The sequence below is a fragment of the Notolabrus celidotus genome, chromosome 10, assembly GCF_009762535.1.
Source record: "Notolabrus celidotus isolate fNotCel1 chromosome 10, fNotCel1.pri, whole genome shotgun sequence".
Lineage (NCBI taxonomy): Eukaryota > Metazoa > Chordata > Actinopteri > Labriformes > Labridae > Notolabrus > Notolabrus celidotus.
In genome coordinates this window covers 32,184,277-32,210,018 of record NC_048281.1, presented here as the reverse complement: position 1 = coordinate 32,210,018, position 25,742 = coordinate 32,184,277, and the positions used below count along the sequence as shown (strand labels likewise).

The following is a 25,742-nucleotide window of genomic DNA, read 5'->3' as shown; positions in this document are numbered from 1 at the left end:
TTTTCATTAATAAGATAAGATATTACTTTATTGATTCCCCGGGGGGGAAATTCAGTTGTTACAGCAACCCAGACACAAGTACAATCAAGAAGAAGTTTCAATAAGTAAAATGAAATGAAATGAAATAAAATGAAATAAAAATAAAATAAAATAAAATGAAATAAAATAAAATGAAATGAAATGAAATGAAATGAAATGCAATGAAATAAAATAAAATAAAAATAGATGAATAAAGCTAGAATACAATTTAGATATATACAATGTTACAATGGAATTTAGATTAAATAGAAGTAATTACAGGCAGTATTAAAAATGTTTCAGTAGTGACAGGTTGACATCGTGTGATAATGGTTGGTAATGACAAATTAAGCAATAAATACAAATAAATATGGGTATGTAATATGACCATGAGTTGTAGTTACAATAATAATGTAATATAACATTATATTATATGGCAAAGATAATTATAATACAGTTTATTATGCATTATAATGTCAGCAGCAGTCAAGAGAGTCAGTTCGGGATGAGATGATGAAGCAAGGAAAAGCAAGTTTATCTACAAAGCATTAGTAATACTTAAAGAGCTATTCAAAGTGCTTTACAAAAAAAATTAAGGTTACATTTTTTTTAATTATTATTGTTCTGAGAAAAAAGTTAGAACTCTGAGATTAAATTCTGACTTTAATCTCAGAATTCTGACCTTATTCCTCAGGATAATAATTATAATAATAAAAAGAAAATATTCCCCCTTTTATTTTAAAAAAAAATTTTTTTTTATAGTGGCCCTAATCCTCTTCTGTAGCTTTAACATAACATCACACACATTAACAATTTATCTTTATAAGTCATTCCCCAGCCATGAAAAGCACAGTACAATCTGTTCTTTCGCGTTTTTTGGACCTTCTAGGCTTCCATACCGGTCCTGAGCAGCGTGACTCCGAGGGGGCGTGGCTACAGTTTTCATAAAGATACTCTACTCTCTGCTCTGAATCGAATAACATGAGCTCCCCGGACAAGAAGACTATAACCGTAATCGGCAGGTGAGCTGGAAATGACTTTGTGTCAGGTGTATGATATTAGCTGCAGATTAGAGGCTGCCATTGCACTGAAGCTGCATGAACTTTAACAGTTTTTAGTGACTTATCTTGGAATTTGTTGGATTGCCATTAGTTTGCATTAAGTTTTGTGCTTGTGTTGTCCATTTCTGTGCTTTAACTACACATTCCTGCAGGTTTGAGTTGAACTGCATGCTTAGATTGGACGTTATGTGGCTACCTCAATTTCCTGACCTCTTGTACTTTATCACGACCCTTTGCAGCCAACATTCCCATTTGTCCCATTGTTTGTCATCATAATACACTGTTTTTAAAGATAAGAATCATTGGATTAAAATGTCACCACCAGAACTTATTTTGCACAGGCTTAAACTTTAACCTGAATTCTGTATCCTGTTCATGCTCTTTTCTGCAATCTCAGCTAAACTCTGCAGTCCCCTCTAGTGACCTCTCTTAGACCTGGAAAGTAAACACTAAACCTGCAGAGTACTACTCAAGAATGTCAAAACCATCTAAACTAAATGTTTAGCTGCAGGATTTTGCACACTGACACCTGTGTATGTAAGGGAATAACATGCAACCAAGATATTCTGCAGCATAACAGAAGAGGAATTCATGATGCAGACACACCACATGAGCACAACACAACAAAGAGAGAGTCCACAAAACACCCCACAACTCTGATCATTAATGACTGAACGTATAGGCTGTATAGGAAGTCTTTCTCTCTTTACAGGGAGAATTAAATGTCTCTTGTGTATGATTGGTTTTGTGTGTTTCAGCGGGCTGATTGGCCGCTCCTGGTCCATGGTCTTTGTCAGTGGAGGCTACAGTGTGAGAATCTATGACAACCAACCTGGGCAGGCTGCCAATGCCATCAAAGAGATCAGGTCAGCAATACCACACAATACTGCGGCCATTTTCCAGAATATACTGATGTATACATTTAAATCCACCCTCTTGATATTTCTATAACCGCACTCACTTGTGTCTACACCTTTAAGTAGACGCAAGATGGAGGAGATGTTAAAGTTGTAGGCTTAAAAAGTCAACTGAAGCCATGCACAGAGTTAGTCTATACAAATATAATAAACATGTCTTGTCCAGATTTATGTTGCGTTAACAAATCTTGGTCTGCCATCCTTTGATGCTTAGAAATATACTTACATTTCCATCTTTTCTGTTTAAAATAGCTTTTTTATTGTTAATTTAGTCTTAAAACAGTGTTTTTAATACACTAAGAAATATACATTTTGATCGGGTCACAGTTGCTAATTGAAGAGTAGTTCATTTGTGCAGAAAAGGAAATCATGAACATTTAAGGGATGATTAAACCCAATTCACAATTAAATTCCCCTCTTAGCAAAAAGCAGTTGCAATATATAGGAAATATTTGACCAATTATTGGTTGTTGGGTGTAGGGTTAGGGTTTAGGGTTATGGGTAGGGTTAGGGTTATAGTTTAGGGTTAGGGTTAAGGTTAAGGGTTAGGGTTAGGTTCAGGGTTTAGCGTTTGGGTTAGGGTTTAGGGGTAGGGTTATGTTAGCGTTTAGGGTTAGGGTTTAGGGGTAGGGTGTAGGGGTAGGGTTTAGAGGTAGGGTTAGGTTAGGGTTGGGGTAAGGGGATAGGGTTTAGGGTAAGGGGTAGGGTTAAGGGTTAGGTTTAGGGTTTACGGTTACTGTTAAAGTTTATGGTTAGGGTTGGGGTAGGATTATAGTTAGGGTTAGAGTTTAGGGTTAGGGTTTAGGGGTAGGGTTAGGTTCGGGTTCAGGAAAAAAGTTATAACACATATATAATACTGTAACAACTCTACTGTTTGTTAGACCTGTTCAGTGTAGATGTTCTTAATTCCTACAGTGTTGACAGTTAGTGAAGGCATCAGGAGAGGTGTAGAGTGTGTGAGTGGGAGAGAGGAGAGACAAGAGGAGAAGTTCTTCATTCATTCAAACATTGATTGTTGTTTTGTTGGTTGGTGTGATCACGGCCGACAGTGACCGGTTATTAAAACTCAACATGTTCACGAATCGGCTCGTCATCCCTACAGCATCCGGACGGACGCTACAGTACATCTACATTTTCTGTAGGACTTACTAAATGTCATTAGTTCTTCTGCTTGTCAGAGCCCCGTGGTGAGAGCTTTTTAGACTCTGATCCAGACTACAGTCCTGAGTAAAGCACCTCATCGGGTCAGAGGGGACAGGCCCGAGGTCGAGCGAGAGGGGCAGTAAATAGTGGCAGGGGAAGCAGAGGCAGGAGACGGAGGAGTACACGCCGGGGAAATGTACGCGCAGGAGGCGGGCAGAACGGCAGGACGGGATTTGAATGGTTTAAAATTTTGGCATCCAAAAAACGCTGATTGGTTGGTGTTTTCCCAGGTTTACTCCGGCTGTAGAGAGCAGGTTTTCTTTGCTCTTTTTTAAGAACACATCATGTATTGATTACCATCAGGACATAAAGATCATTTTAACCAGTAGAACAAAAAGTATATCTCAATCTGATTACCAACCCCAGCTTTAAGCTCTTAATGGTTCCCACTTATGTTTTTTTTTTTAACACAGCTCTCTTCTCTAGATGCTGCCAAGTTTTCATATCACTGACACCATCCTTACGAATGTCATTTTAAGTCCTCAGTTATAAAACATGAAGTGATCATTAACCAGATGTGTAACTTAAACCAGCTTCCATGCACAACATTAAACCTCCTCTTCCTTTTTAGTGCTTCACATAGGAGACACACAGTCACTGCATGCTCACTGACTTTCTCCCACTGTAGGAACACACAGACAAACACACAGTCAGGTCTGCTCTGTTATTGCCCAGTCATTGCTGGTTAAACATTACTGTGGAATGACAAAGAACTTTTAGCGTGGAAGACAAAAACATCCCAACGACATGATGGTGACCTTTAATACTGTGAGACAGAGCAAATGTATACTCCAGGATCGCATTGATTAATTTATTATGTAGTTTAATCTAAAGCTGCTTCTGATTTTTCTACTGCAGCTGACTCTTTGAGATTCAGTCGCCTATATGAACTGTAGAGGATTGTCATTGTGTTGTTTTTTGTCTTACATAAGCACAGTAAGGACTAGGAGTATACTTTACTTACATCTATTTAGCTGTATGTTTCAGACTCATCTGATATACAGAATTGTTGCTGCCTCTTTGCTCCCACAAGTGGCATCCAGCAAACTCCAGTCTTCAATCTTGGCTGGAAAACCAATCGCACAACAATCCCATAAAAACACTTCACTTAGACATCCACCCTGAGGGTTTATGGCCCAACATTTGTGTTCTTAGGAAACAGCTGGAGGAGCTGGAGGGAGTCCACATGCTGAGAGGAGAGCTGGCGGCCTCGCAGCAGGTTGCCCTGATCAGCTGCTTCGATGACTTGGCTCAGGCTCTGGAGGGAGCCTTCTTCGTGCAGGTGAGACACTCGACTAGACCCAACCGCAGCACAAGCACCTTTCTCTTCCTTTGTCCTCCCATACTTTAACTAGAATAGTTTGGCTTCTGTTAGTTTGTTGTCCTCACGATTGCATTTCCATCTGTCATACATAACAAGATAAATGTAACCTCAAATGCTCCCAGGCTTTGATAAAACATAGAAACCCTACCTACAGTTTGAGTTCTGTGAGATGTATGTAGATAGATTATTGCTATAATGTGGATTTAGTCATTAGCTATTCATCAAACTCTGCAGTGATCACAGTAGTATTAATAAGTCCTCAGTCCGTGAGGGCTTAGGGCTGTCCCACTGTCAAATCTTCAAGTGTGTGAATGATCTATCACAGACTTTTTGAGCCTTTTATGCCACCTTTCCTTAAGATGGCAATTTGCAAACCTAGCATAAGGGAATTACCCGTAGTTCATAGCATTGTGACGATTAACACACGACTCCCACAGGAGGCCCTTCAGCATGGAAGTGTAAACGAACGCTGTAACATGAAATTTAAAAAAGAGGGACGGTAGAAGAAACATTTGCCCGTAAGTACAAATGTAGAAAACAGCCTTAATCAGCCTAAATGTATTCATGTTCACACGTGTATATACAGTATTATTCATATATCTATAGTTATATATTTATATACTTTCAATTGTGTGGTTAAGCAGTCTGTACAGTACAAGACTGGTTCACATGTCAATCAGTCAGTTGGTCCCTTAAGTGCCTTAAATTTGAGGAAAGTAAAAATTGTGCATAAAAATTCCTAATATCGCTAAGATGAGCTACATGACGTCATGCAGGTTACATGAGACATCTCAAAGTGCTGTCCCATTCCCAGTTCTACAGTTTTGTTCCCTTACAGTCTGTGGCTCTCATCACTTTAAAGGTGACATCAATTCAGCCAATCAGGGCTCAGGGCTTAGGGTTCAGGGAGGACATTGAGGTTGGGCCAAGGTCTGCTCTGCTATTTTCTACACTACACTAATGCTCCAGAAGGGGGCGCCACATCATCGATTCATGAACCTCTAAGAACACTCGAGGAAATGTTCATTAGACATGTAGATACATGTCACTACTTGGTTCCACAGTTGTCACTGTTTTATGTGGTTACACTTCACATCTTTTTAAATTGCTGTTTATAGTTTGATGCCTTAAGATAAACTATAATTATATCATTTGGCGATCTGGATCTTGTGGCTCCTAATATATTTATATTTTTATTTGTGACATTTTTGAGAAACTTGATGTTACCCACATGGCTAGTTTTTAGTTCTCAATCTCATTTATTTATCCTATTTTTTTTTATAAACTGGGAAGGGAATTTTATATATCCTTATTTCATTCGAGCAGGGAGGACCCACTGAGACCAGGGCCCTGCAGCAATACAATTAATACAATTAACTAAACAAAAACACAAATAAACACAGTTAAAAATAGTCACAGATACATAAAAAACATTCATGTTTGCAATCCTAAACTGCTCTAAATGCTTTCATGTTTTAAAACAATTGCAAGTGCTTTCTTTAGGTAGCTCTGACACTATCTTCATAAGATATCAGGGAGGGTAGTTTAGCTGTCATTTAAAAGGAGGCGACAGACTAGTCAAGTAAGGAGGGAGTCTACCTATAAGTGCCCTATAGATAAACAGAGTACTGTGCTGCTTTCTATGAAGATCCAGCAAGGACCAGATGACATACAGGAAAGGGCCACAGGTTGGATGTGAACCTGGACTGTTTGCTGCTGGGACTTTAGCTTTATGCTGAACTTAAGCATAAAAAAGGGAAGACTTTACAAGTGCTGAACTGCCTCTTATGTCCTTGTCTGTGTTAACTGTGGTATTAAGTATGGGTGAATAATAAAAAATGTCACTCTTAAGTTTAAAGATACAGTATATATGAATATGGATGCAGTGTCACTGGTTTCAGGTGAGGTTAAGTGAGGCATAATGTTAAAAAATCAGTGACTGAATGCTGTTTTTATGACAGTTTACCCGTGATGCTTCAACATGCTTCATTTATTCATAATTTTCAATTCAAGCTCAAATGTTCTCCTCTTGATCTGAATATATATGCAACGTCTGCAGATGTCACATCATGACCTACTTTACGAGACGTCTTATAAATAGTGAGTTAAGTAGTACCTCACTTTGACAGAGGTTAAGGTGGAGGCTGTGATGAAAAGAGCTGCCCTACCTACACGACATCTTTACACCTACTCACTCATCTTGTTTTGTTATGCTGAGAGCGCAAAACAAACACACGATCAGAAGTGGATCCTCATTCCTGTTCATCCTCAGTAGTTCATCACCTGTGAGGAATGAAATAGAAAGTTCACTTTTTAAGCCAGGAAAACAACTCGTGTGTTACCCTGGCTCTGCAGACAATAGTGCCCTTTATTACAGTGAGTCAGGTAAGAATAAATCAATACTCAGTGCTGAGATCACTCTCACCAGGAACAATATAAGACTTATTAAGAACAGGGAAATATCAGAGGGGAAGTATGCAAAGTTTTCCTGCTCAGATAGTCACTCCTACATGTCGGTGGCACTAAGCTTAAGGTATTGATTTATGCTTTTCTAGACACGTCTGTCTCTTGATCTACACTCGCCTGCTGGCTAAATGGTGTCAACGTGTGGGGAAACAATATAGGACACACCAAGAGGTATTTTTATGAAGGGAGGAAACTGCTTTTTACATTCCTCACTTCATTTTCAAGACAGAGCTGAAGTCAGAGAACTGTTCAGTTTTTAGGAGAAAAAGAGGAGACGTGATCAGCCAGATATCTTTAATTTATCTTTTTCAATACATTAAACTTTTAAAGCTAATAAAAATGTAGACTTAATGAAATAAAATGATCAGAGTAGAAAATGATGTCTGTTGTGTTTCAGTGGAACAAAAGCCTCTTACGTACTCTCATTGTTAATGATAGGAGCATCACGTTATCAAGCATGCATTAGGCAGGTATGCTGCTTGCTCAGCCAGTTGTTGCACTCTCCAGGTGAATGCCATTATAAAAGCATTTTAACACAGAGCTATAGCTTTTAGCAGCCACTCCTTTCAGGCACTGTCACGGCACAAGGCAGACAATACAAACCCAAACTGGTCGAATCCAGTTTCTATTAAAGCTCCTGTGAGGAATTTTTAACACAGACTGAAATTCATAGTGATGCCTCTTTATGATGTACAAGAGAAACCACAGTCAGTGACAAGTTTGACTGTTCTAATATGCTTTTATTTATGCCTGAAATTGCTGCTGCAAAGTTGCCGACTGAGGATTTATCAATTTCAGTCATTTTTGTTTTGATGTTTACATTTTTCAGGCCGAAGTTCCTCAATAAGTGATACGTTTGACTGCTAGGAGAAAGCAGGTTGACATTTTTGTTGCACTGCACATGTGCAAAGGTTCAACAAGTTAAGATGTACGGCTTTGACTAAAATCAAAGTTCTCCTCAGCAGCTTCATGTGAGAAAAAAATCATCTGTCAGCTGAAGCTCCACGCTCGCTAAAGAAGAGCCTATCATCTGGTGTCATGAGTCGAATGTGTGTCTTGGCTGTTGAATGAGACAATACAAAGTGTACAAAGTCAAAAGTTCAATCAGTTCAGAGAAAGTGATGCTAACAGGCAGGAGGGGGAAACTGCAGTTCCTTGATTGTCCACTAGAGGATGGCTCCAAAAGCCCTGGAAGCTCCATTTACACTCAGCTTTAGTAAACATGTTGACAGCCTGGTATCAAAACTGATTTTGTTTTTTTGGCTATTAAAGAGTCACACGTATATTTGCATATCAAGAGGCGTGACAGGCTGCCGGTTTGGCATGTTGTTGTAGCTGCTACCAAGACTCGCCTCAACTCCACCTGTACCTGTTCCTAGGCTGACCAGGTTGAGTCAGCGTTTGTGTCATGGTGAAAACCATTGTTTAACTGACCTCACCGAGATTACATCCTTGTTTTATGACGTCTTTAATAGCCAGGTTGAGAAGTTTAATACAGTGTGATACGTGAGGGTACACACATGACTGATAGTGAGCTGTCATTCACAGAAACCACATGCCAAGAATAATGTAACAATTTTCCCTCAACATGTCAGACCGTTTTGAGAAGGAGTTATGATAAACAACATTTCAAACTTTAATTTTTTTTAACTAAATGTGCAACACTGAAAAATAAATCCTCCTGAATTATAAAGAGGTTTTTATCTCTTCTCTAAATAAAGATCTCTGAAAGGTTTGGTTTTATTTCCTCTGAGTTCATTTTTAGAAGTATGTTAAAACAGTAATTTACCAAGAAACCAGCACCTCAGGTGTGAAGGTTCTTCTCTTTCCTTTATTCTTCTTATTTATTTATTTACTTATTTATTTATTTATGTATTTCCTTCTTCCTTCTCTTTCTTCCTTCTCTTTCTTTCCTTCATTCTTTCTAACCTTCATTCTGTTGATCTTTCTTTCTCTCCTTTTTCTTTTTTTTCTTTCCTTCTTTGCTCTTTTTCTTACCTTCTTCCTTTCCTTCCTTCTTTCTTCAATTCTTTCCTTCATTCTGACTATTTTCTCTCTTTCCCTCTTTTTTCTTTCCTCTGTCTCTCTTTCTTCTTTCCTCCTTTCTGTCCTCCATTCTTTTCTTCTTTCTTTCTTTCCTTCTTTGTTCTTTCCTATTCTTTCTTTCTTTCCTGTATTATCTCTCTCTTTCCCTCCTTCCTTCTTTCTTCCTGTCCTTCTTTTGATCCCCATTAGCACAACTATCAGCTACTGTTCCTGGAGACAAACACACAATCAGACACATTTAAACACAATACAACATAACAAACGAGGGGAGAGATGAATATACTTCCTGTTTGTCTGTTGTCTTTTTTGGTCTATTGTAATGTCAAAATCAGCTGATATGACAGTTAGATTTGAGACTTGTAACATTCCTCTGAATTATTTCACGATCATGATCGTCTGTGTGGATACTTCTGTTTGTTTTAACACCTTTTCTATCTGTGTGTGTTTTCCAGGAGTGCGTCTTCGAGCAGCTGGAGGTGAAGCAGAGCGTCTTCCAGGACATCGAGCGTCTCGTTGGAAAAGACGTCGTCCTGAGCAGCTCCACTTCCTGTCTGGTGCCGAGCAACGTCTTCTCTAAAGTGCAGAACAAGAGTCGCTGCATCGTCTCCCACCCGGTTAGTCTGCTTCAAAGTCACAGTTTTACCTTCATAAATTACAAACTAGATAAAGGAAGTGTGAATTAATGTTGTATTTGGAGGCTTAAGTAGCATCTCAGAAGTCCTATGATGGAAAATAACTCTGATGACATAACAGGCTTTGAGACAGATCAGCTGTTTCTCTGAGGTGCCCACTTCATGATGTGTAATTTTCCTGTGCTCACCAGGTAAACCCACCCTACTATGTCAAACTGGTGGAGCTGGTACCTCACCCAGAGACTACATCGACCGTTATGGACACCACCCATGCCCTTATGACCAAGGTAAAAATCTTCCAGTAACAGGTCTATCTGATCTGGCATTGCATCACTAGTTCCTGGTACACCTGTATTACCACACTCTGGTGACAAACCTCAGCAGTTTGCAAATCCTTTCAAGTCCCTGCGAGAATTTTGTAACATGCATGGATTAATTGGAAAACACTGACATGGAAAAAACCTAGAGGGTTAATACCTCACAAGTGAAACCTTCCACAAGTTATCACAGTCCTCCTGACACTACTGATTCCTCTTTGTCCAGGTTGGCCAGGCGCCCGTCCGTCTAAGGAAGGAGATTGATGGCTTCGCTCTAAACAGAGTGCAGGCGGCCATTATCGCCGAGTCCTGGAGGCTGGTCCAGGTCAGTGTCTGGGGAGGATTACTGGGTTTCTGTCCTAAAGTGAACTAGGAGGGTTACTTTGGCATATTCTCACACTCATTTCCCCTGATACAAGAGTGCTTGTATCAGGGGAAATGAGACTTCAGTTAGCTTTTCGCTTTCGGTTTGTAACCTCTCTAAAACCATACCACTGCTGCACCGGGCTGTAATGGACTTTATCTGCTGGCACTTTTTACAAGCAAGACCGATCTCCTACAAGAAGCTTAGGTGAGATTGTCTGTTGTCGTTGTAAGCCTTCTATTCTAAATATGAACGACATAGAAGAGGAGAATAGACTGAACATGTTGGAGGTGAAGAGAAAAGGAGAAGGAAAGTAAATTGCACCCTGACACTGTAGGGTTGTCAGGGTGCGGCCACTGATTTGACTCCCAACCTGCTACCATCTGGAGCATGTCCTCTCCTCAGTCTTTCCCAAGCAGCAACCTCCGGTCTTAAAATATGTAGCCCATGCAGAAGTGCTAAAAACTGCAACTGCAGTTGACCAGTTTTCCAGTACTGGAAAACACCTGGAAAATGGAAGAAAAAGTAAAATGTCCTTGAAAATTATTCCAACATGACTGCGTGCAACCTGACAAGGTTAAAAAAAAAACACATCCCCATTCAACATTTGTGGCCAATTTTGTCATTCAGTTCTATTTAGGTCAATTTATGCACTGATCCTCTGATTATTATTATTATTATTTATTTATTTCAGTGAGGCAGATCAAGATTCCTTTGTTTTTTTCTGAGCTAATTTTAAATTTTTTGAGAAAAGAGAAAACTGAGATTAGAGTTGGCCATCATTGTTACTTGGTTGCACTAATAAAGTGCTTTATATCTGTGGTTGCATTATTCTATAATCAATTTTCTATCATTTTGAAGCATGTAAGAGATGATTTTATGGGTAGCCATAGACTGCTCATCTTTCAATGTCTTCTACTGAGAGGAACATATTAGACTATTTAGGAACTAAATTTAGACTGTCATACCAGCTTGATCATCACTGAAAATGTCCTTTGCAGAAACACAGGAAACCACATACACACCCATTCAAAGAAGACGATCTTTAGAGCAGAAATAAACATGTTTACAGCCTGGTTCAAAAAACAGTTTAGGTCTGAATAGCTCATATCTCTATCGGCACACACTGTATGGGGGTAGATTTTTTTCATGACTTGGTATTTTTGAAGATATTAAACTTACGAGTTTTGCCCAAATAAGGGCGTGGCTCACTTGATTGACAGCGGAAAAGCTTAAGGCCCGCCTCTTTACCTCCCACTAGCTCGGACGAAGTTAGGTTGTGTTCAGCATTTCCAATATGGCAGCCGCCGGCAATTTGCTTCAAAAACCCTCCATAAACTTCAACTGGTTCAAAATTCAGCCGCCCGTATCATCACACGCACCGCCTCCATCCACCACATCACACCCATCCTGTGACAGCTCCACTGGCTCCCCATCACACACCGGATCAACTACAAAATACTTCTCCTCACCTTCAAATCCATACACAACCTCGCCCCTCCATATCTCTCTGACCCTCTCCATACTGCCACACCCGTCCGCACCCTCAGATCCTCCTCTTCCATCCACCTCACTGTCCCCCCTGCTCACCTTGTTACCATGGGGAGCAGAGCCTTCAGCCGCTCTGCTCCCCAGCTCTGGAACTCTCTCCCACCTGACCTCCGTAATACTGACTCACTCCCACATTTTAAATCCAAACTCAAAACCCATCTGTTTAAACTGGCTTACTCCATCTGACCACAGCTCCTCTGTCCATTCACTTCAAACTTTTTAAATTGTGTTTTATTTACTGTTTGTTATTTAAACTCTGTTTGTTTTTAATGTTGTAAGGTGACCTTGAGTGCCAAGAAAGGCGCCTATAAATAAAATGCATTATTATTATTATTATTATTATTATTATTAAAATAGGGCTTCAGAAACAGATGGGTGACGTCACAGATACTTCGTCCATTTTTATACAGTCTTTCCAAGCCATTGAAAAAAATACGATCCCTTTTCTGGTTGTAGATTTGATATTTTGCTTTTTATTCATTTGTTTATTTACATGCTTGCTTGTTAATTGTCACGAGGTGCAAAGAAGAAGAGCAGATGTCACCAGTGCTTCACAATAGAAGACAAATCAGAGATTAAAATAAGATATCAAAGACTGACAAATTAAATAAAAGCAGATGTAGACAGATTCAACATACACAAGTCTAAACATCTTTTAAAAAACATCCACAGCATCCACAACTCTTAATTCCAGCAGGAGACAGCCCCTAAGTTTAGGAGCAGCAACTTCACATGCATAGTCTCCTTTTCCAAAGCACCATGCACAAAATCAGGATGTAAGCATTGCACAACAAGAAAGGTTATGTACATCTGTAGTCCTATGGCAGGCTATTGGATATGAACAAGTTTTGGACCACAATTATCGACTCTTTTAAACTGAGGGAAGTCTAATCCTGCATTTTGCAGCAGACCTCATGCTGAAGGGTTTGAGATTTTCCATATTTTAGCACTAAATAAGTATTAAAAACATTCTGAATCCTCATTACAACCCTGTCCCGGTTATATAACCCTGTCTTCATAATGTTAGACTCACAAGAGAGCAAGTTTGTTTTTCTTCCCGAACAGGAGCTCCTCTGACTCAGTGCTGCTTTGTGCGTCTGTGTGGGGCTGCTGATGGGTTTGTAATAGAAGCGGGCAGAGAAGAGGAAGCCCCTTGTCGGCTCACCTCTTCTATAATCTCCACGCTTTCCTTCCAAAAAGGAACACAATGAGGGTAAATGAGCTTTAGCCTCTGATGACAGGCTCCATTATATGATCACTCATGGAAGAAATGCCCAGTATGATAATAAAGGACGATGAACGTGATGACAGTCGTAACCTGAGCTGAACTCTTATAAACACTGCTGTTGCTTTTTTGTCTTTATATTTGCTGCATTTTATTATTATGCTTCCATGTCATCTGGAAACAACCAGAAGGAAAGACAACTGCAGGTAGCAACAAAATAAAACATGCATCACTTTATAAACCACAACCTGACTTCTTGACTGCACCTACATGGGTGTGACACTTAACACATGATCAGTTATTTCAACAGAGGAGGTCGCCCCTCTGAACTTACCGATGCATATTTGCCTCTGATGAATTTGTCTTGTTGTCACAGGCAGAGAGTCATGTTTGAATTTTGTCTCAAAGCAAACATGAGAAACACAACAGAGTCCTCCGCCTTAAATTCAATATCCAATAAAAGGATGTTCATCACCTGCAGGTTAGGGTTAGGGATAGCGCAGGAATTAACAATGCACATGATAACAAATTATAACGTGCACACCTCTTATTGTGTAACCGTCTTGGATCAGGCAACACAATCAGTGAAACCTGTGTCCTCACTATACAAACAAACACCAGATCAGAAGACAATCAAATGGCACCTTTGCAAAATTCAACAGAAGAATCATTTATTAAGTTTTGACAGATTCGAGAGACGCCTATTTTGAAGTGCGTGAAAGGCATTGCACCAGAACGGGTCAATCAACTGATTCAAAGTGACTCCAGATCAAGAGGTGCTGTAGAGACTAAACCAGCAAAGCATAAGCCAGCCAAGTCTTCTCTCTCAGATTAACACGGGACTTCCACTAGATCCATGTCCGGTCCATCTCCGATCCGCTGCGGTCCGGCTCCGTGCTCTCGTCCGTCAACACTCACTGGTTTCGGTTTTCAGAACGCAGCACAGAGCAGGACCGCCGGACAGCTGGAGTCCTGTGACCGAGGTTTTCACGCATTCATTACTGAATCAAGGATTCTCCTCCTCCTCTCCTCATCCATGTTGTCTTTCTGGTCCTCTGAAAACCTCTGACCTGTTGACTCCAGGCCTGGCTCCGCTCATCATGACGGTTTGTTGTTGTAGTTAAGTGAAATACGATCTGGTGATAACACAGAGTGTTTTATTCTGAAAATTAACCGGATGTTTTCGTTTTGTTTTGGTGAAACCTGACTTCCTGTCCCGCTCCATCTGCTCTATTGAGATTGATGCGTCGTGCTCCGGCATCCGGTACAAATAGAAGTCTTGCATATCTGATCCGGAGGACTCTGACCTGCCGGATCAGAGATGCAGCCGGAATGCAACTTAGTGGATCCAGTGGAAGTTAACACATTGACTAGAATAGAAACCTATCAGATCTGGTGCTGTGACGGATCAGAGACGGACCGGACACGGATCTGGAATATCCTATCACCAGAAATACAAACATTTACTGACTCTTACTAAATCAAATCTTTGGCTTAAACAAAGGCAAATCTGTGAACACTAACTTGATGAGCGCTCAGTGAAGAAACCCACCCCACTGTGTCCTTTAATGATAAGTGAAGTAGGCTACCCCATGGCTCCTGATGTCCCCCAAAGCCTGAGATAGAAAGGACAGATAGGCAGCGAGAGCCAGCTCATCACTGGGGTCATCAAGTGGGCTCCTCCCTGCACTGATTTTACCTTTAGTTAGGCCTAGGAGAAATCGTAGAGGCTAAACAGTTAGCTCCAGTGTCCCAGAGCATGCTAACTCCTACTGTCCATCATATCTAGTAGAACACCCCAATTTAATAACCCAACACAGACAGCATCGCCAAGTTCAACGGATCCAGGCTCCGTACATGCAAGCTCCAGGTAGTGACAACACTGATACTACCTACTCTACCACCAGGCCCCTAGCTGCCCCCAACACCCAACACACTACAAGAGGAGTCTGCAGCCAGATATTAGAAGTAAATCAAGTCTTACTTTATTCATAATGTGGGCTGTGTTGAAGTCTCTGAGGTCTATAAACTTAAACACCTGTTATTTTACAAACAGGGTGTTTGTGTTCAAGGTGCTTATTGCTCTTCTTAGTAAAATGCATACTGGCTGTAGGGTGCTTTTGAAGGGGTCATCCCAGACCTCCACACAGTAAGAATGATAACAGCATCGAATATATCTTCAGAAGTCAGAGTTTTTCAATTGCTGTAGATACATCAAATTAGCATATTTAACACTTTCACTGACGTCTTACTGAGCGTCATTTCAGACCCTTTTTGAAAACACAGGCTGCAGACTTTGTTACTCTTGCAGGACAATAAACATCTGTAATAATCTCATTTCCTTCTAGAAATGAGGAATGACGGAGTTCCTCGTAACGTTACGGCATTACAAACCCCAGAAATCAGTTCTGAGTTTCTCATGTGACGTTACAGTCGAAGGATTATATACACTGTGGGATAGAATTCCCCCCAGCACTAACTGAGGAGAAATACACGAAGGGAAATGTTACTCATGTTAAGTAATAGTAGGGATGGTTTGTCACGTGCAGTACCCTTTGATTTGTTTGATTTCATTACACAACATTACATGCCTGTTCTTGTTTATTTACTTGTACAGATGTATTGTTTCCTCCTCTTCGCTGGTACAATACACTCCCTTCATTTCTTGAGTAACTCAGTTAATCTGGAATTATATCGTTGATTGAAGGTGTGTTCAAACAGCTTTTATGTTTGAAGTATCAGTTAACGCTTCATTTAATAGGTGGTGTTAAATCATTGTGTTTTTGAAGATGATACTTTTGTTTGTTTCACGTGTTGCACGTTTAATTTGAACACTATCAAGATGTAAAACCTGTTGACTGTAGGAAAATATGGACGACACACCTCCACCTCCCTCCATGTTAAACAGTGAAGCCAATATAATGCCGCTAACGTATCTGCAAAGTCATGCATCATGCTTCCAACGAATAATTAAAACGAGACTTCTCAGGAAAATAAACACTTGTGCACAAATTAGCATGATATTAACTAACTTATAGATGGATAGCATGTTTGTGAAGAATTCATTTTATATGAATACTGATTTTTTTTTTAAACCATGTGCTGGGTGAGCTCTAAATGTTTTGGCTTCACTTTTGTGGAGGGCTTGTGTTGTCTATCATAAAACCTCATCGTGGGGCATCTAAGCTCTCCTCTTATCCTGGTTTATGTTCCTGAATTGTTTTTCATCAGAGAAGAAGGATGATGAACGTACTCTCTGATACTTAAGGACTCTAAACTGTACAATCAAAACATTATTATTCTTTGAGCAAGTATTGAATAAGACATAATGTGCAAGCCTAAAACTAGCAAAGTTTTAAATCTACTGGTGCCAAAACAACAAAATTATTTCAAAGTTTATTTCTGAGCCAACACTGCTCATCAGCATGTTAGAGCAACCAGCAGATCTTCTGTGGCTCTACTGCTTTCTACAGTCTTTTGGTGACAATCCATATTTACATCTCCAACTGAAATCAATCAAAGTGGCATTAATACCATGATATGTAAATAGACGTCTCTCTGATTATCTCACACACTGAGTGGCAGATTATTTCAACCAAAGTTTGACTGGCAGAACCAGCTGCTAAACTGGATTATCTAATTACACATCCTCAGGGGATCATTTCCACTGAATATCTCTTCTTTAAGGTTTTAGGTAGGTTTAGGTTAGGTTTGCGCTCTTTGTCAAGGTGTCTTCCAGTGAAACTCCAACTAATGACAACTGGGCTTACACGTGACATTCACATGATAATGTACATGACCACAGAGAGCAGAGGGAGATTACACTTGTACTTTTAGTCAGTTACACCAAGTGAGAGTCGACCAGGCTTCCTTAAGTTTTTCATCCGATATGAAGTCTTACATATTTAGAGTCCAATGCAAAACAACAACCCTGCAATACACATGACTTCTGCCAGAAGTGTTAACTACTTAGCAATCATGGTAGTACCATGGCTCTGAGTATGACACAGCTGTAGGCCAGTTCCAGGACCTTAAACTTATTACACAGCATCAGATTTGACTTGGTCCAAGCAGTGACATCACTCATGCATATATCCTGGTTAGCTGAGACGGTTCCAGAGCATTGAGCATGCTCACACATGACTTTCTGGTACACTTCATGGAGTTGAGCCACTTTTAATGTTATTAGTCATGCACCTGGTTGAGATGTGTGGCATTAAAAGGGCCTCCGTAGATGATTTTCATGTATGCATTTCTGCGTAAAAATCAATTACTTTGCAGCACAGACTGTTATAAATGTCTGTCTGTTTACATCTACATTGTTAGGGTGCAGTTTAGTGCACTGGTCATAGATTTGACCCTTTGATGCACACCTCTGCATCTCTTTTCTCCCCACGGTTTCTCTCTCTCTCTTTGCTGTCCTGTCAAATAACGGCAAAATAGACCCCAACAAATTGTTCCCAAAGTTTCTGAAGTAAGTTTTGTTTTCCATGTGAGAGGAGAATCTAAAACTTTTGTATCAACTCTCAAAGAAGACAGTTTATAAAGACATATCTGTTGAATATCTCTGTTGGATGCATTTCTCAGCTGGACAAGGAGAGAGGAAAAATGCTGAGTGTAAAGACTTGAGGGGAATCACTTCGAACAAATGTCCTGGGTTTGTCACAGTCTTGACTTTTTAAGAGTTTGGGAATTTGCTCTTGCTCCTCAAGCGACTGTGATTTTGAGTTTCAAGAGGAGCTTCTTGGTTCAGTGGTGAGCTAAGACGGCTGCAGTCAGCTGGAGGCCCTTGTTAGTGCATTGGTAGAGTCAGTAGTTTGAGTGTTGTCTCTCCTAGCTCACATAAACAGAGCTTAAGTTTGTTGAAAGTTGAATGTGGCGATGCTATCTAGGTTGTGGTGGCCACTGAATGCCATGCAGTAGATTAGGTAACCTATCAGGAGGGCAAAGGGGCTTAATTGGATTAACCTTTCCATTAAGGCACAGATATTGTGTTATTACAAATTGCAGAACATGACAAAAAGGAGGCTAGGAGTAACTTTTGCTCTTGGCCTCTAGGTTTTCAAGGAAACAAATCAGACATCTCCGTCCACGCTGTGAAGGCTGTAACACGACTTTCACGCGTCCACTGTGCGATATTTGTGTCTTCACATCAGCCTGTGGAAGCTCAGACTCATATCAGCATGACATTCCATATCATGTGTGGATCCCTCATTTGAGAGGCTCCTGTCGAGGAGAATTAACCCCGAGGGCGGCCGTAGGTCCTCGCTGACAAAAATGCCACATGGCTGTTAAAGTGTCGGAGTTTAGCGTGGAATGAGCTCCTCATGCAGCGTCCTCCAAACGGCTTCAGGTGACATAGACATGAAAATTAGAGTCTGAAGGGGACCAATGAAAGTAAGAATAGATATTGTATGTGTGGCATGTTTGGAGGAAGAACTACTTGAGTGGGTCTGATGTCTTGCTGGGGTTGTACACAGCCAAGTGCATCTAAAAAAGGGTAGAAATCATTCGTTTTGCAGATGACCTTTTGACTTTTTGGGTAACCATTTATCATTTTGTTGGATAAAAACAACAACCCTTGAAACTCCAGTCATGCAGGTACATTAAAGGTGACATATCATGCAAAATGGACTTTTTAATGGTTCTCTACCTGAAATATGTGTCCCTGTCTACAAACCCCCCGAGAATGAAAAAAATCCATTCTGCCCCTGTTCTGATTTCTCCATCTTTCTGTAAATGTGTGTGAAACGAGCCGTTTCAGACTTCCGTGTTTTTGTTACGTAACAACAATATCCGGTCTGTCACGGAGTCAGAGCTCGGAGCTTGTTCAGCCCATAGACTGTATAAAATACAACTCAACCCCTCCTCCGTTTTTCCTTACCTGCACAAATGTGTGCTAACAAGGAGCTTAGGAGGGAGGCATGCTAGTTGTAGGCTGTCTTAATAAACACAAAGGTCGGTTTTACTCCCCACGTCTGCAGATTTGAAGATCTAGTGGATGATTTTTATTTATCATGGATAAGTGCTAGCGCTAATTAGCATAGCCACATAGCTACATGTCGTAGCTGTAGCTGTGTACCAAGACACACGTCGACATACTGACAAATAAAACAACAAGAAACACAGAATCTGTGACCAATCCTTCAGAAAGGTCCTGCTGCCTTTCTGGTAGAGGTCGGTTTTACTCCCCACGTCTGCAGATTTGAAGATCTAGTGGATGATTTTTATTTATCATGGATAAGTGCTAGCGCTAGTTAGCATAGCCACATAGCTACATGTTGGTAGCTGTGTACCAAGACACACGTCTACATACTGATAAATAAAACAACAAGAAACACTAAATCTGTGACCAATCCTTCAGAAAGGTCCTGCTGCAGGCGCCTCTCCGTCAGGATCAGATTCTGGATCAGATTCAGAGGGTTGAAGTAACGCGATCTCTGAGCAGCCGTGTATATTCAGCCAACATGTAAACATTAGATCAACATGCTGGAGAGCCGAGGCCACACCCACTTCCTGAGGGGGCGTGGTCAGAGGGAAAACAGAGTGTTCTGAGGAGGACTGAAGAAGAGGGCTTTTCAGGCAGACCAAAATCTGATTTCAAAGTGTTTTTTGAGCATAAACTTTAAAGACATGTTTTGGGGACCTCTTAGACCAATATATATTGATGAAAAAAGCGTGATATGTCACCTTTAAGAATCAAATATGAGGTTTTTCTTCTTGCATATTTACTCTCCCAGCCCATTTTGTAAATTTGGTGATATTTCCTGCAGCTATTTTTAAGGGTTTAAAGCTTTCCCAACATTACTACCTGAACTAACAACATCTGAACTCCAAAACTAGAGTTAAAGATGAATAAGCAAATCAAACATCTGAGCACAAGCCTGTACTTTAGTTCAGCAGGGCTTTACAAGCTGCTCGTTTATTTCATGGCTGAGCTGCTGTTATGACATTAACTGGAACAGAGCCATGATTAATTACAGTTATTAGACCTGTACCTTTTCCGCTTTGACAAGTCAAGATTTCTTCTTTGGAAATGGTCCATGAACATCTGTAATAATATCCTTTGCAGGCATCATAAATCTGCTTGGTTGTTTAGAATAACCTGACATGTTTTTTATGGAGAGAAGCGGGAAAGGGTTTTTATTTTAGGGGAAGACTGTCTTTTAAAGTAAGTGAATATTTGAGCTTCATTTTGAGGTTTACTTACACTATTTCAAAAACAAGGGCAGACCTGTCCAACAGGAATTACCTTTATGACTTTTGACAGCTGCTCATGTAGATCAACAGGTAATTCCTGAACTCTAAAGCAGCCTCAGTATGTGGGCCTGGCTTTAATTTCGTCATGTTAGGTGACTAAGACGTTACTCCGGAGAGAGAGAGAAAGGAACTTTGAAATATTTCCGACGCCTGAGCCGTGAGCAAGTGAACTAGATAAACTGCTGAGCAAAGTGTGACCTCAATGCTTCCTCATGTGTGAGGAATAAATTGGTGAACAATGCAGATGGAGAGAGGGGCAGAGTATGATACAACAGAATTCAGTACAGTGCAAAATGAAAACTTTGGATTGTTGGCTTTAAAATTATTGTTAAGCAAACTGGACAAACGTCAGTCGAGTCAGCAAGACTTAAATTTGAAGTCCAAGCTCTGTGCCGAGGCTTCATGCAGTGCACGGGGTCTACTGTGCACATCAGCAGGGGTCTTCATCCACACCTTCGATTTTAAAGTTATATTTTTGGGGTTTTTGCTTTTATTATGTAGGACAGCTGAAGAGAGACAGGAAATGTGGGGAGTAGAGAGTGCGGGAAGACATGCAGGAAATGGTTGACCGGTAGGGAATCGAACCAGCGACCCCTGCAACCAGGACTGTAGCCTTAGTCTGTACATGGGGCGATTAGACCGCTAGGCCACCAGTGCCCCACACCTTCGATTTTAACACATGCATGCAACGCTTCTTTTCTCCACATGTGGATTTTATAACACTGTGAGGTGTGTACTTGGCAGATTTGGTTGAATTTCTTCAAGTTTCTTTAAGTCAATGTTACAAAACACATGGAGAGCTTCTTTATTCTTTGTTGTACAAACCAATTTGGAGTAGACGTCACGATTACATCACAGCAGATGCACACTCATAGTGGTTGCAGAAAAACATGGAAGCCGGCTGGATCCCTTTCGTTGAATGTATAAATGTCTTATTGTGCCAATACGATAAAAACATATCTCAAAATTTAAGAATATTTAATTTCCAGTTAGTTAACAGTAACTTTTCCCTTTAAGACTCCTTATAAGCCGCTGACATCAAACAAAATAATCCTGGAAGGCGTCCAGTATGTGCGTAACTTTCTGATAAGCAGCTACTGCCAGCTTTCTGCCACCGCTTTGGCTCCGGCCCCAAACATGACATTACAGTTTACCACACAAAATCTGTCAATATGTGTTGTGTAATATTTACCACAACAATCTCTGATGCTTGAGTAATATTACAATCAAGAACAATATAAGTGTGACTAAGCAGCTCCTGTATGTTCTAAGACACATGATGTACAGCCCTCTGTGTTCAAATGTAGAGCTGTTTTTTAATGTCATTTTATTGGGTGTGCAAGGGTCTAAATACATCAGTGCATTCTGTGTTTCAAATAATTAGTCATCTTAATTCCAAAAAAGAGAAAAATACAACAAACAAAAAGAAAATCAAATTTCATTCCATAGATCCTGTTTGTGTTATTCATTCACATTACAGTCACATTAAATTGATCTCTCAGGTAGTTTCTGTCCCTTACACCCACTCTGAAGCATTTAACAGCTCTACATTGTCAGTCCCCTTTTTACTGCTGTTCAGTCTCATCATACAACAAAGGGATTCATAATGCAGTCGAGGCTGACACACACCTAAAGATTTCTGAGTTGTAAAACAGTTTCTGAGTGACGCCGTCTGCGTTTGTCCCCAGAGGCATGCTTCTAGTTTAGACTGCTGTCGATTGTAACCAACAGGAATGGAAAATAACCATAGACTGTGCAACTAATGCATGTAGCATTTGTGACGTCACCCATCTGTTTCTGAAATGTTGTTTTGAAGCTGATCATCAGTGGGAGCCATATTGGAAATGCTGAACTCAACCGAACTCAAGCTAACGTCTGTGGAGCGAGTGTGTGGGAAAGAGGCGGGCTTTGAGCCTCCACGTTAACAGCTACAGTGTTCCCGCCTGTCAATCAAGTCAGCTGTGCCTCTCATTGGAAGACTCTTAATCTTAATATCTTTGAAACTGCCGTGTTTTGAAAAAATTCACCCCCTGTACAGTGTGTGCCGATCATAGACTGTATAAAATATGGATGTAGTATCCGTGACGTCACCCATCTGTTTCTGAAGCGCTGTTTTGAGGCTGCTGTCGAGTGATTGTGACGTAAAGAGGCGGGCTTTGAGCCTCTTAGCCAACAGCTACAGTGTTCCTGCAATCAGCTGTGCCTCTCATTGGAAGACCCCGTACAGTGTGTGCTGATAGAGAAATGAGCTATTCAGACTACACTCTTTTTTTGTACCAGGCTGTAAACATGTTTATTTCTGCTGTAAAGATCGTCTTCTTTGAATTGGTGTGTATGTGGTTTCCAGTACTTCTGGAGTCAGCCTCAAGTGGACACTCGAGGAACTGCAGTTTCTAACACTTCAATTCTCGTGTCAGGAGGTTTTAAGGTGATGATTCAATCAGTCCGAACTCTTAGTGTACCAGTACAAGTCGGAGTCATCAGTGCTTGAATTCAAGTCAAGTCACAAGTCCTGAAAACCAATCAACATTGATGGAACTGCAGAAAAAAGTTGGAGGTGAAGCATGTCTTTCTTTAAATAGGTTCCAGTAGCCATGCATTTGACTTATGTCAACGATGAAAACCTAGATTACAGAAAGTTACCAACCTTTTTCACGGCATCTTATTAAGATCACATATGTAAATGATGAAATTGAGGTTTCAGGGACTTGTTCTTTGCACTCTGGCTGAAATGTCTGACCAGCAAACTTAAACAGACTGGAACCGTAGTAGATATTAATAAAAACCACTTGTGTCAGCTCTATCCTGACAGTACCAGCTGAGTTACAGAAGCCGTGCCAAAGCTGAACCGAAAGTCACGCAACTATCATCAAGCTCTCCTCTTCGTGTCTTTTTCACCAAAACTTTAATTAGCTACAGCCAACGGTGGCAATTTCATTAAAAGCAGCCAACACTCCACTACTTCTTCATTATCTCCATTATCTCCATTATCTTGTGGCCTGTTTTCAGCAACAATAAGCCTGAGTGTTCGGTTGTGTGTTGTGACTTCACACCCGTTTACAAATTCAGCTCAGAATCACCAGCTGACCGACCAGGAGTGTGATCTACAACATGAGTAAAAACAAAAGCGTTATTGTAAAAGCAAGAGGTGATTAAGGAAATGTAACTTTGATTTACAACCTATGAAGAGTTATCAAAAGAACTCCAAATGTGACCACAAGTTTGTGATTGAGCACCAAGGACTTTGGTCTCAGGGTGGCCTTGTGATCGTTCTTACATAACAGGGACCCTCCTTCACCCCGTCAAACACACACACACACACACAGAAAATGGTCCTTGAGTCAGAGCCAGCGTTGGAAAGCAGAGCAGCTGAGAAAGCGCCTGGTTACCCCGAGTGATTACCGAGGAGAAAGGACCCCACCCACCATCCTGCTTTGCTCAGATAACAGGCCCGTTGTTGGGCGCAAGGACGGAAACAAAGACGACCCTGTCCCCCTCGTCTTGTTCACCCTGCTCTCTGTCTCTGTATCCGAGCTTTGATTTCCTCAATGGTTGGCCAACAGGTATCTCTAACTCAAAGTTACCTGAACCACTCCCTCTGTTTCTGTATCCTCCATCCTCTCCGGCCCGGTACTGCCTGCATAATCCTGTGGACACTAAACTGGCTGATTAGGGAAACTTTATATGGTGGGAGTAGTTCGCCGGGATCAAAGGGAGTGTAGTTTGTCCAAAAAACCTTGGGGGTAAAGAGCCATGACTTGGATGAAGTGCAGAGGAACATACTGTGTGTTTTTCACCCTAAGACACAAATTTGAGCGGGGCTTTTATTTAAAACAGGAGTTTGTTTGTTGGTAGCAGAAGCAGAATCAAATGCTCAACTCAGGAACTAGGCAACATTGGAAAACACTGATGGAGGCCTCAGGGTGTCTCTCTACGATGAAGACAGCATTTGTCTGTAAAGCTGAGATGTAGTCATACTGACTGACTCTCTGTTATTTTGGATAAGGAGACTAATCTAAATCAAATCATTAAAATGTGTTTGTGTCTATTTGTTCTGTCTTACTTCATCAGGATGGCGTTATCTCTGTTAAGGACATCGACCTGGTGATGTCAGAGGGGCTGGGGATGCGTTACGCCTTCATTGGTCCCATGGAAACGATTCACCTCAACGCACCAGAAGGTATTTGTTCCCTTTAGGGAGTTTTTGTTACATAAAGAGAAGATAACAGCCTAACAAACCTGCTGCATATCCTGACTTTAGATCAGGCAGCAACCTCTGGTCTTAAAATATGAAGCCCATGCAGAAGTGTTAAAAACTGCAGTTCATCGAGCATCCACTAGAGGCTGGCTGCAGAAACACAGGAAACCACATACACACCCATTCAAAGAAGACGATCTTTACAGCAGGAATAAACATGTTTACAGCCTGGTTCAAAAAACGGTTTAGGTTTGAGAAGCTCATTTCTGTATCGGCACACACTGTAGGGGAGATTCATTTTTCATAATTCGGTATTTTGGAAGATATTCAACTTGCGTGTTTTGCCCAAATAAGGACATGGCTGACTTGATTGACAGGTGGGCACCCTGTAGCTGTTGGCTAGGAGGCTCAAAGCCCACCTCTTTACGTCACACTCGCTCAACAGCAGTTACTGTATGTTGAGTTCAGCATTTCCAATATGGCACCCGCCGACAATTAGCTTCAGAATAGAGCTTCAGTAACAGATGGGTGACGACACGAATACTACGTCCATTAATTATAGAGCCTATGATTCATACTCATTCACATACCACTGTCCGTGTCACTGGGACTAGTTTGGAGATCTTGGGGGTCTTGTTCAAAGACATTCAGTGAAACTGCAGGAGCTGGGATGGAATCGCCAACCTTCTTATTGAGGCGACCAACTCAACTACTGAGCAACGTCTGCCCAGACTGCTATGACTTACAACCAATTACAGACAAACAGGACCTAAAGTAAGATGCCATTACAATATAAGCTCACAATAAATAAATAAAAATAGTTGCAGTAAGTTAGTTCTATTTATGTTGATATGTCTCTGTGTGTATGTGTTCCTGTTGGCGCCTCTTGGTCAGGTCATGTTTGTAAATGAGAACTGGCTCTCAAAATTTTTACCTGGTAAAATAAAGGTCTAATAAAAATAAATTTAAAATTCGAAAAGACAAAAATGGAGCCAAGACAAAAGAGGATGAAATTAAACACTTAGATTTTTCTCAGTTGTTCAGGAAAATCAAAAATTGGTGCTAGTACGTGAAGAAATTGTCACTATAACACTAGGCCTGTATCTAGGAGGTCGATACAATCCCAGTCTCCACAGCTATTGCCATTTTTTTCAGTTTTG

At 40.7% G+C, this 25,742-nt stretch overlaps 1 protein-coding gene across 1 annotated transcript in view; it reads left to right on the top strand.

Moving 5' to 3' along the window:
- Positions 1–908: 908 nt before the first annotated feature.
- cryl1 (crystallin, lambda 1) overlaps positions 909–25,742 on the top strand; it is a 36,698-nt gene continuing 11,864 nt past the window's right edge. The window contains exons 1-7 of the mRNA XM_034693777.1: positions 909–1,040; positions 1,838–1,945; positions 4,355–4,481; positions 9,488–9,649; positions 9,859–9,954; positions 10,211–10,309; positions 24,456–24,564. Of these exons, the coding sequence (XP_034549668.1) occupies positions 1,000–1,040; positions 1,838–1,945; positions 4,355–4,481; positions 9,488–9,649; positions 9,859–9,954; positions 10,211–10,309; positions 24,456–24,564 (742 nt within the window). The 5' untranslated portion in view covers positions 909–999. The remainder of the gene's footprint in view (positions 1,041–1,837; positions 1,946–4,354; positions 4,482–9,487; positions 9,650–9,858; positions 9,955–10,210; positions 10,310–24,455; positions 24,565–25,742) is intronic.